At 39.7% G+C, this 12,673-nt stretch overlaps 1 protein-coding gene across 1 annotated transcript in view; it reads left to right on the forward strand.

The window, feature by feature from the left end:
• Positions 1–12,673, forward strand: part of LOC142655268 (unconventional myosin-X-like) — a 90,108-nt gene that overhangs the window by 60,581 nt on the left and 16,854 nt on the right. Inside the window, exons 22-28 of the mRNA XM_075829191.1 lie at positions 3,497–3,603; positions 8,705–8,995; positions 9,304–9,343; positions 9,628–10,416; positions 10,744–10,867; positions 11,459–11,705; positions 11,790–11,885. Coding sequence (XP_075685306.1) covers positions 3,497–3,603; positions 8,705–8,995; positions 9,304–9,343; positions 9,628–10,416; positions 10,744–10,867; positions 11,459–11,705; positions 11,790–11,885 — 1,694 coding nt within the window. The remainder of the gene's footprint in view (positions 1–3,496; positions 3,604–8,704; positions 8,996–9,303; positions 9,344–9,627; positions 10,417–10,743; positions 10,868–11,458; positions 11,706–11,789; positions 11,886–12,673) is intronic.

Here is a 12,673-nt window from a genome sequence, read left to right on the forward strand (position 1 = left end):
AGAGTGGAAAGTTCTGTAACTTTTCTAATATACCAATTTTTACATTTCTCACCGTTTTCAAGATCTCTGCTTGATGTCAATGATGGTGTTCTGACCAGAGGCTCAAAACCTGTACAGACAGAATGCTTCTCACAGCTGAGGGTTTGTTAAAATTGTATCCAGTCTTGTCAACCTGAGCTAAATATATCAGCAGCACAAATCGCTCTCCTGTCCTGATACAAAGTATCAGTGCAGGTAAAATGTATCAGCCTGAAGTACAGACTGTTTTACTGACAGAGGATTGTCTAGACTGGATACAATTGTAGCGAACCCTCAGCTGTGTGAGCTGGCTATGGTCCTAAAATATTTTCAGTCTTCTAGAGGTAAACAGAAATTTTAAGGAGAGATTTAAAAATGATGAGAAATTAAATACAAAGTATATTAGAAAGTTGCAGAACTTTTTACATGGAATTAAAAAAACCTCTTTAAAGGCTGTGCACCTTTTTAAAATCAGTGGGTTTGGTTCAACTCTCGATACTTTTTTTTAAAATTAAAATAAATGTTTAACTTTTTGAGATACAGCTGCTTTGTATCCTGTATACAGAGCAGTTGTATGTAGCGCTGAAACCTGTATCCGTCAGCTCAGCGGGACTGACGGGTACAGTGTCAGCGGGTTCTTTGTCTGACACGCAGGATCCACCTGTTATCGATCACATCTAAGTTTGTAACTTAGATGTAATGGATAGCAGATGGCACGCAGGACCCACTGTCCCTGAACCAGTCAGTCCCGCTGAACTGACAGATTCAGGTTTCAGTGCTAGATAGGCCTTGTTCACACGGCGTGTATTTGGCACGTTTTTGACAAGTTATACACACCAAAAACGCGGCAAAAATGCATGCTTGAAGCTTTCCATTGAACTCAATTGGAAAACACATTGTAGTAAATACGACGTGTTTTTTTACGCAGGCGTGTTTAAAAACGGGTAGTGTAAAAAAAAAAGCGTCAGGTCAATTCTTGGCGCATAAAACGTCCCGAAAATGTGCCTACTTCCTATAGTCAATGGGAGTCCTAATTACGCGACAAAAACGTGTCAAAAATGCCTGTATTTCATAAAGCGCTTTACAAAAATGCGATCGTTTTTGACAGGTTTACGCGTCGGTTTTTTTGAGTGCTGTGTGAACAAGGCCGTACAGCTGCTCTGTATACAGGATACAAAGCAGCTGTATCTCCAAAAAGTAAAAATAATTTTAAATAAAAAGTAATTAAAAAGTTGCACCAATCACACTGAGAGTTAATTGCTTTTTAATAAAAATGTATTTCAAAGGTGTACATGGCATTTAAAGGGGTCCCTCGAAATACGTTGATCAGCTATCGTAGGTAATAAATGTCTGATCGCTGGGGCTCCACTGCTGGGACTCCAACGATCACAAGAACAGGGGTCCTGATTCCCCCCTACATCCACGCAGCACGACTGCAGAGTTGAGGTGTTTGAATGGAGCGAAAGTCACGCATGTGCCTGCTGCTCCGTTCCATGTCTATGGGGCCGACGGAAAGAGTCGAGCGCTGTACTCCGCCGTCTCAGTCAGTCCTATTGACTTTCAACGTGGCATCGTGAACGCTCAATTGCCGCTCCATTCAATGTTCCTGCTGTCGTGCAGGGTGGAGAAAGGAGGGCTCTGGACACCTGTTTCAGTGATCGGTGGGGCCCCCAGCGATCAGACATTTAACCCCTAGGATAGCTGATAAATCTCTTTAGAGGGACAACCCCTTTAATGGATTTCAATGGCACCATGCACTTCGTCAAATGGCGGTAGTCGCTGTGTAGCCTTATCTCACGCTGCTGAGGATAGTTGTGGGAAGCATTCGGCTACTCAATGATTTTGGCATCGGTATTTTATGTGATATGAAGTAGTGATCGTGGGGAGTTTTTTGTACTTCCGATCAGTCAACCCATTAAAGACCATGACAGTCGCCCTCTCAGCCACAGGTACCAAACTAAAGACCTTCTCTGCTTTGGACAGTCACTTTTTATTAGAAGAGTCTATTGACTGTAAGCTGATCAGAGCAGGTCCCGCTGCAGGGACCCCCAGCGATCAGCAGTAGTGTGTGCCACCAAGTGTATAATTTCCCTGCAGCGCCACCACAGGCAAAATAAATCATTACATGGTGCCCATTGAAAGATAGACATTAGGTTCACCCCATTACATGGTGACTGTTTCATTAAACGCCCCATGTCATGTTCTGGTTATGTTTGAGATGGGAGCCCCCCCCCCCCCTCCCCACATTGCACTATATAGCATACATACTTCCAGCCAACTCATTGACTCTGCTCCATGTGCTTTTTCTCCCGTCGATTGTTTGTGAACGGAAGGAACAACTTCTGGAAGGAAGCCGGGAGCACAAGGAGGGGGCAGATACTTTGTCATATTTTTTTTAACCAAATAAAACCGCTGCAGTCTCTCGTGCATTATAGAGAACAAAATGCTACTTGGAGGGTAATGAGCGTGTTGCTGGGCAGTGCCATCTACTTGTGACTCTACCCCTGGTGTGTATGTCTGGAGATCATTGCGCCTGTATTTTCTGAGCTTGTCCTCTTTTTGGGGTCTTTGGTGCTTTTTGTCTTTTTTATCTTTTTTTTTTTTCTGGTGCATCTTATACGGTTCTGCATTGTATGGGTCTGTGGATCTTCTTGCAAACCCATCTCTGTATCCTGTGTCTTTTTTTTTCCCCCCATCCTGTGTGCATTCCTATGTCCTAGTGTCCCTCCCATCCTGTGTGTCCTATACAGATGTAGCAGAGCTGAGTTTGTCATTTTAACTCTTTGGGACTGCAATGTTCAATCACTACAATATCTCGGAGTTAAACTAATTTAGTAGCTTTACATGCAGTCTGGTAAAAGAATAAGGGATGATACATTATAAGATTGAGTTGTGCCAAATGACAAACTCCCCTCTGCTACAAAGATACAGAGCTGAGACTGTCCCTGGTTTCAGAGTTTAATTTGTCATTAGGCACAACTCCTGTATTCGGGTTATTACATAGGACTGCAAATAAGCCTACTACATTATCTTTAGTGACAATGGAATAATGAAGCTCCAATGTGGTAAGTTTAAGAAGTTCAGCTCTGCTACATCTGTAGGTAAAAGCAGTGAAAACATGCTGTGACCTCCTAATGAGTGGTGGCACCTGACAAACGCTGCCCTGCTGCCCCTGGCCAACGCTGCCCCTGACCGACTCTGCTACATCTGTGTGTTTTCTGCAATTCCATTCTATATAATCTGGGGCATGCCCTTATCTTGTTTGAGTAGTGACCAGCTTCAATTCACTGACTCATATCTGAAGATCACCCCCTACTCCTCCTCTGCTCAACCCCTCCCCATGACTCCAGACTTTACTTGGTGCTAGAGGGTGAAAGGAAAATCCTAGTACAGAGTCTCCCAGACCTCACTGCTGCGATTCCTACCTGTCCTATGGCTCCCGTCTCCTCACATAGGGGGTGTCTTTGCTCACCCACAGGTGTTCCTCAAAGAGGCTCTGGAGCAACGTCTGGAGAAGAGTCGGGATCAGGAGCTGAGGAGAGCGGCTTTGGTCATCCGAGCTCACATCCAGGGATACATTGTTAGGTAAGGCGTATGTCCGTGCACTCAGCGCGAACTCCAATCATTGTTATGTTTGATGACCTTGAAGATATTCCCAAGGTGAGGCAATAAATACATATCGTGGTTTACCAGACGTGGTCCCAATCCTGAGCACGTGAGGGTAATACCATTAATCAATGACTGGAAAATAATGGGTGATATTTACTTCATTGCGCCAACAAATGGAGTACATGGCATGCGCCATATTTATTGTGTTTTAGACCCGTTTTACTCCAACCTCGAAAGGGGCACAACTAAGAGACTCATAAAATGTGAATTTAGATGTGCAGAATATGGCAGACTCTTAAGTTCTGCATCATACAAACCGATTGATATCCCCCCCCCCCCCCACCGGGACCTTCCAGCAATCACCCTGGAACTCTGGCTGGGCATGGAGATGCAGGTTGCTCCCGCTGCCCCCCCCCCCCATTATTCTCCTTTTAATAAAATTCTGTAATTATTGCTTCTTATGTGTCCCAAACTCAAGAGCTTACAGCCTAATTTCCTCTTCACGTACATCTTTATGAATAAAGTATAAACATATTTAAAATATTGAGCAAAGCGACCAGAAGTATTTTATTAGACGTCGACAGGTAAAGAAATTCTTCCAAGTTATGATATAGCCGTTCATTGTCAGGGGTCGTCCTGTGATTGGAGGTAGATGATGGCGATAAACACGCCGGCCTATTTTTAGTCTTTGCTGTTATTTGGGTCAGTTGGCAGGATGTAGGACAAGGTGATGTTTTTGTTCAGGGAATAGAATTCAGGATGGTGAACTGCTGCAGAAAATCAGTGCGACAGGGATGAGTGGAAGCGATATGAGTCATATGTAAGATGCACGTTCCTATGAACCTCTGTCCATCCAGGAATTATCCAAAAATAGTAGAGCAGAAGGGGGGAAAATGTTTTTCTGTGCCCCCTTCACCTTTTCTGCAGTTGTGGGTGCACCCAGGGAAATGTAGCCTGACGGGAACAAAGCAGACTGCATGGACAAGTATATAACTACTAAAATACTACCCCCTATGTCCAAGAATATAACTACTATAATACTGCCCCCTATGTACAAGAATATAACTACTATAATACTGCCCCCTATATACAAGAATATAACTACTATAATACTGCCCCCTATATACAAGAATATAACTACTATAATACTGCTCCTATATACAAGAATATAACTACTATAATACTGCCTCCTATATACAAGAATATAACTACTATAATACTGCCCCCTATATACAAGAATATAACTACTATAATACTGCCCCCTATATACAAGAATATAACTACTATAATACTGCCCCTATATACAAGAATATAACTACTATAATACTGCCCCTATATATAAGAATATAACTACTATAATACTGCTCCTATATACAAGAATATAACTACTATAATACTGCTCCTATATACAAGAATATAACTACTATAATACTGCTCCTATATACAAGAATATAACTACTATAATACTGCCTCCTATATACAAGAATATAACTACTATAATACTGCCCCTATATACAATAATATAACTACTATAATACTGCCCCATATATACAAGAATATAACTACTATAATACTGCCTCCTATATACAAGAATATAACTATTACAATACTGCCCCCTATATACAAGAATATAACTACTATAATACTGCCCCCTATATACAAGAATATAACTACTATAATACTGCTCCCTATATACAAGAATATAACTACTGTAATACTGTCCCCTATATACAAGAATATAACTACTGTAATACTGCCCCCTATGTACAATAATATAACTACTATAATACTGACCCTATATACAAGAATATAACTACTATAATACTGCCCCTATATACAAGAATATAACTACTATAATACTGCTCCTATATACAAGAATGTAACTACGATAATACTGCCACCTATATACAAGAATATAACTACTATAATACTGATCCTATATACAAGAATATAACTACTATAATACTGATCCTATATACAAGAATATAACTACTATAATACTGCCACTATATACAAGTATATAACTACTATAATACTGCCCCCTATATACAAGAATACAACTACTATAATACTGCCTCCTGTGTACAAGAATATAACTACTATAATACTGCCCCCTATATACAAGAATATAACTACTATAATACTGCCCCTATGTACAAGAATAGAACTACTATAATACTACCCCTATATACAAGAAAATAACTACGATAATACTGCCCCCTATGTACAAGAATAGAACTACTATAATACTGCCCCCTACATACAAGAATATAACTACTATAATACTGCCCCCCTATATACAAGAATATAACTACTATAATACTGCCCCTATATACAAGAATATAACTACTATAATACTGCTCCTATATACAAGAATATAACTACTATAATACTGCCTCTATATACAAGAATATAACTACTATAATACTGCCTCTATATACAAGAATATAACTACTATAATACTGCTCCTATATACAAGAATATAACTACTATAATACTGCCCCCCTATATACAAGAATATAACTACTATAATACTGCCCCTATATACAAGAATATAACTACTATAATACTGCTCCTACATACAAGAATATAACTACTATAATACTGCCTCTATATACAAGAATATAACTACTATAATACTGCCCCCTATGTACAAGAATATAACTACTATAATTCTGTCCCTTATGTACAAGAATATAACTACTATAACACTGCCCCCTATATACAGGAATATAACTACTATAATACTGCTCCCTATATACAAGAATATAACTACTGTAATACTGTCCCCTATATACAAGAATATAACTACTATAATACTGCCCCTATGTACAAGAATATAACTACTATAATACTGCCCCCTATGTACAAGAATATAACTACTATAATACTGCTCCTATATACAAGAATGTAACTACGATAATACTGCCACCTATATACAAGAATATAACTACTATAATACTGATCCTATATACAAGAATATAACTACTATAATACTGCCCCTATATACAAGAATATAACTACTATAATACTGCCACTATATACAAGTATATAACTACTATAATACTGCCCCCTATATACAAGAATACAACTACTATAATACTGCCTCCTGTGTACAAGAATATAACTACTATAATACTGCCCCCTATGTACAAGAATATAACTACTATAATACTGCTCCCTATGTACAAGAATATAACTACTATAATACTGCCTCCTATATACAAGAATATAACTACTATAATACTGCCCCTATATACAAGAATATAACTACTATAATACTGCTCCCTATGTACAAGAATATAACTACTATAATACTGCCTCCTATATACAAGAATATAACTACTATAATACTGCTCCCTATGTACAAGAATATAACTACTATAATACTGCCTCCTATATACAAGAATATAACTACTATAATACTGCCCCCTATATGCAAGAATATAACTACTATAATACTGCCCCTATATACAAGAATAGAACTACTATAATACTGCCTCCTATATACAAGAATAGAACTACTATAATACTGCCCCTATGTACAAGAATAGAACTACTATAATACTGCCCCTATATACAAGACTATAACTACTATAATACTACCCCTATATACAAGAATATAACTACTATAATACTGCCCTTTATATACAAGAGTATAACTACTATAATACTGCCCCTATATACAAGAATATAACTACTATAATACTGCCCCTATGTACAAGAATATAACTACTATAATACAGCCCCCTATGTACAAGAATATAACTACTATAATACTGCCCTTTATATACAAGAGTATAACTACTATAATACTGTCTCCTATATACAAGAATATAACTACTATAATACTGTCACTATATACAAGAATAGAACTACTATAATACTGCCCCTATATACAAGAATAGAACTACTATAATACTGCCCCCTATATACAAGAATATAACTCCTATAATACTGCCCCTATGTACAAGAATATAATTACTATAATACTGCCCCCTATATACAAGAATATAATTACTATAATACTGCCCCTATATACAAGACTATAACTACTATAATACTGCCTCCTATATACAAGAATATAACTACTATAATACTGCCCCTATGTACAAGAATAGAACTACTATAATACTACCCCTATATACAAGAATATAACTACTATAATACTGCCCCCTATGTACAAGAATAGAACTACTATAATACTGCCCCTATATACAAGAATATAACTACTATAATACTGCCCCCTATATACAAGAATATAACTACTAGAATACTGCCCCCTATATACAAGAGTATAACTACTATAATACTGTCTCCTATATACAAGAATATAACTACTATAATACTGTCACTATATACAAGAATATAACTACTATAATACTGCCCCCTATATACAAACCTATAACTACTATAATACTGCCTCCTATATACAAGAATATAACTACTATAATACTGCTCCTATATACAAGAATACAACTACTATAATACTGCTCCCCTATATACAAGAATATAACTACTATAATACTGCCCCTATATACAAGAATATAACTACTATAATACTGCCCCTATATACAAGAATATAACTACTATAATACTTCTATATACAAGAATATAACTACTAATAATACTGCCCCCTATATACAAGAATATAACTACTATAATACTGCCCCCTATATACAAGAATATAACTACTATAATACTGCCCCTATATACAAGAATATAACTACTATAATACTGCCCCTATATACAAGAATATAACTACTATAATACTGCTCCTATATACAAGAATATAACTACTATAATACTGCCCCCTATATACAAGAATATATCTACTATAATACTGCTCCTATATACAAGAATATAACTACTATAATACTGCCCCCTATGGACAATGACCTGTGAAGTATTCTGAGCCTTCTGAAGCATTACTTTTTGATTTGAGATAAGGTGTGTATAATGATTCTGTGGGTCAGGGAGGCTGCAGGTGCAGAATAGCAGGAATCTGGACATACATATTGACAATGTCCTTGGTGCAATTCATCCACTCACTAACTTGCTCTCCCTCTTCTTGCAGGAAGCATTATAAGCTCGTGCATCTCAGCATCCTCACAATTCAGAAGAATTATCGTGCTCATTTCTGGAAAAAATCATTCCGAAGACTCCGACACTCTGCTCTGCAGCTTCAGAAGCACTGGCGTGGGAGGACTGCAAGACGCTTGTATCAGCAAATGCTGGAGGAGGAGAGGAGACGACGAGAGGAGGAGGAGAGAAAGCGGAAAGAAGAGGAGGAAAGACGAAGGCAAGAACTGGAAGAGCAAAGGAAGATGGAAGTGGAGCGGAAAAGAAGAGAAGAGGAAGAAAGACGGTAATGAGTCCTCCATTTTTTGGAACTCTTCTTGCCTCGGTGGCTTGGTTGGAGCATACATCCTTTATCCTGCTCCAACTCGGAGGACATTTCTTGTGTTGCTGTCCATAGACAGTGGATTACTATCGCTCAATAAGGCCATTTCTGGTAGGATTCGGCCAACAGTCTTGTGTTGTTGGGAACCACTGACTAATGCGCCGTACTCTTATTAATTAAATCCTCGGTCTGAAGACTCTAAAGTTCTTCGGAGTTGTCTCTTTGCTTGAGTTGGTCTTCAATATTTACGAATACTCTTTTTTTTCTTCTAGGGAACATGAGAGGTTGGAGGCTGAGCTCAGGGCTGCTCAGGTGAGGATCTACTCTTTATTCTGGGTTCACCTTTACTTTTGGGCCCTTTATATATTCAGAGAATGTGCCAGTCCTTACCAACTTGGCCAAATAATTCCATACATCGGTGTCCACCTCCATTCTTCTGTAAAAACACCATCTGCCTAATTCAACTGAATCTTCTATGGATGGAACCCATGGATAAACACACTGTTTGGCTTCTCCCATCCAATGAACCTTTTTTCCATCCCTAATTTAGGACAAGAAAACCTGTACAGTATTAACCTTGTGACATTAATTTGCAGGAAGAACAGGAGAGAGCAAGGAACCTGGAGAACCTTCTTTTACAAGAAGAGGAAAAAAGACAGATGGACGAGATCTTGAGACTGGAAAAAGAGATTGATAAATTGCATCAGCAACAGAAGGTAGACGGAGTGTCCATCACCTGCGTGGATACTCGGAACGAGTTGACGCGACAACGGGAAGAGCAGATCCATAAGCTTGAGAAGGAAGCCTCTCGGGTGGCTCAAGAGTTCCTGGAGCTGTTAGACTTTGGAAACTTGGATGAGAGCGCCAACAACTTGGAGAATGGAGTTGATGGAACCTTGAATGTGGAAGGCAGTATGGTAGCACCTTTGGCTGAAGAGGAGGTAGATGAAGGATTTCACGCAGATGATGAGATCTTACCGCCTCCACCCCCAATGTTTTATGAAGACGACTATGACGTCCTTAAGACCAGCGAGAGCTTCTCAGAGAATGGAACCTACACTCAAATTCCTGGCAACTCCACTGATTCACAGGTGTCCCCTCTAGAGCCTCCATCTACTCAAGATGTATATAGCGCCCTGTCTGATAAATCTGAGAGTATTTATCAATGTTTGTCAGACGTCCAGAGTAACAGCGAGGAGGCCCAAGAGCCCATCTACAGTTATCCCCCTGATGTGGAATCGGACTATGACCATGAAGAGTTTGATGAAGGTCCTCCAGGTTCTACTGATGCCAGGAACTCAAGTGATGGTCACTTAACTGACGAGGAGATTCTTCGTATCTCCAAACCGGGTAGCTATGGATCACAGTGTGGAAGTATGGATTCGGTGAGTATGCCCAGCTAGGCCAAAAATAATGTTTCATTGCCTGATCTTCTTCTTAGAATCTTGTGCATATGGTGGCACTTCTTGGGTTGGTACGCGTAGATTTCCTGTTTTTCACTTGCATAGACTTGCTATATTGACTTTTCTGAGTTCCTCTGTATTTTAGTGACCACAGAAAAGGTTTTTATTGTTACTGTACTTGGACTTTAGTGGTTTTTCTTGAGCTTTGCAGGAAGTGTTGACTGTGCTGAGATCACAGAACGGTTATGAGAAGACTCCTTTAAATGCTCCCAATGTTGACTGTTTGAAGTTTGTTCAATTTTTTTGTAGTTCTTGGACAGCGATGAAGAAGCAGACAGCCATATTGACACCGATGAAGAACTGATGACCTCACGTGTCACTCTGTTTAATGGAGGGGGCCCACCCTATTTTCACAGTTACCTGTATATGAAAGGTAATGCATTTGATCTATCTGACAGTTCATATTAAATGGACTGTCCATTTTCGATATTCTCTGCTTATTAGAATCCTCTCGTAACCATAATATGACCACAGGATCTCCTACTCCTGAGATCCACAGCGATCTGCTGTGGGTGAACCCATTAGCAAGTGTTAATTTTCCCTGCAGCGCCACCACTTGGGAAAATGAAGAATTACACATCTTATTGAAATGAATTGGCTGTCAGTATAATGCATGGGCATGCTTGATCCTCCAGGCTAATAAATGGGGGCCCTGAACAGGTGACCCCCATCTAAATACTCAACTGACTGGAAGTAAAGAAGAATATGACCCACCCCATAATCGCTACTTTGTCACGTATCTCCAGTGCTTAGAACCTCCAGAAACATTCATACATAGATGTGACTGATATCAGATGCTCTTTTTTAGGTTTTAATAGAAGGTTTCTACTTCGTGCTCCTTTAAGGCGTCCACATGCTGCGTGATGATGGAGTAATCAGACGTTGGGCCCCCTTAATGGTGTATGATATCCGGCTTGTCTTTATCTTCCTGGCTATAACATAAGTGTTGACCTTGTCCTCCCAGCTGGTGGCCTTATAAACATGTGGAGACGTCGGTGGTGTGTCCTCAAAGACGAGACCTTCATGTGGTTCCGGACTAAGCAGGAGGCTTTGAAATCCGGCTGGCTCTATAAGAAGGGAGGTGGGATGTCAACATTGTCCCGACGCAACTGGAAACGTCGCTGGTTTGTGCTGCGAGAGTCAAAGCTCATGTACTTTGAGAATGATAGTGAAGAACGTCTAAGGGGGACCATCGATGTCCGCAGAGCCAAGTGAGTCCCAGCGTTGATGGAGATACGCCTGATAGATTAGAGTATGAATATATGTGTGACTTCTCTGTGTGCTGCGTCCTTCAGAGCCATCATTGATATTCACGAGAAGGAAAACGCTCTGGATGTCGTTACGGAGGAGCGAACGTATCATATTGTGGCGGAGACTCCTGAAGATGCAAGGTAAAGGCTACATCACCATGAACCCTCCTATAACATGCGCTGTAATACTCAAAATCAGAAATAAATGGTATTTCCATCTTAAGCATTTATGGAATATTTGCAGTACATGTCACAAATGCCTGATAGGCATGGGACCCTCGTCTATCGGGGGGCATAGACTCTTGCCACATGCTATTGGGGCAACCTCTGCAATGAACTCTATAGAGACTGTAGCAGCCATGAAGTGATGAACAGGGGTCACCCCCATCGGGGACCTGCACTTGTCAGTCATTTTTTGGTATATCCTTTGTATATTAGAGGTAATACCCCTTTAATGATTGTACAATGAAAAGTTCTGCAACTTTCAAATATACTTTGTGTTTCAGTTTGTCTCCATTTTCCAGATCTATGCTTGCAGTTAATGAATGATAATCTTGTTTACATCCAGAGGCTGAAAAAACTGTAGAAACCTAATATGTCTCACTGCTGAGAGTTTGCTACAATGTGTCGAGTCTAGGCAATCCTAAGCGAACTAAACAGCCCGGAATCCTGTGTGAACCATTTTACCTACACTGATACATTGTAGCAAACGATCTGGACAAGGGTTAGATTTGCATACTTGCCAACAGTCCCGATTTTGTCAGGATAATCCTGGCCAATAATTGGGTAGGATTATGCAAATGTGCAAGAAAAGTGGGCGTTTACAGACGGGTTCTAGCAGGGCAGGGGCAGGGCCTAAATGTCCTGATTTGTGGAATTTAAGTGTTGGTGAGTGGATTTGCGCTGCTGCTGTTATCTCGTAGGAGATT

The sequence above is a fragment of the Rhinoderma darwinii genome, chromosome 6 (genome assembly GCF_050947455.1).
Source record: "Rhinoderma darwinii isolate aRhiDar2 chromosome 6, aRhiDar2.hap1, whole genome shotgun sequence".
Classification (NCBI taxonomy): domain Eukaryota; kingdom Metazoa; phylum Chordata; class Amphibia; order Anura; family Rhinodermatidae; genus Rhinoderma; species Rhinoderma darwinii.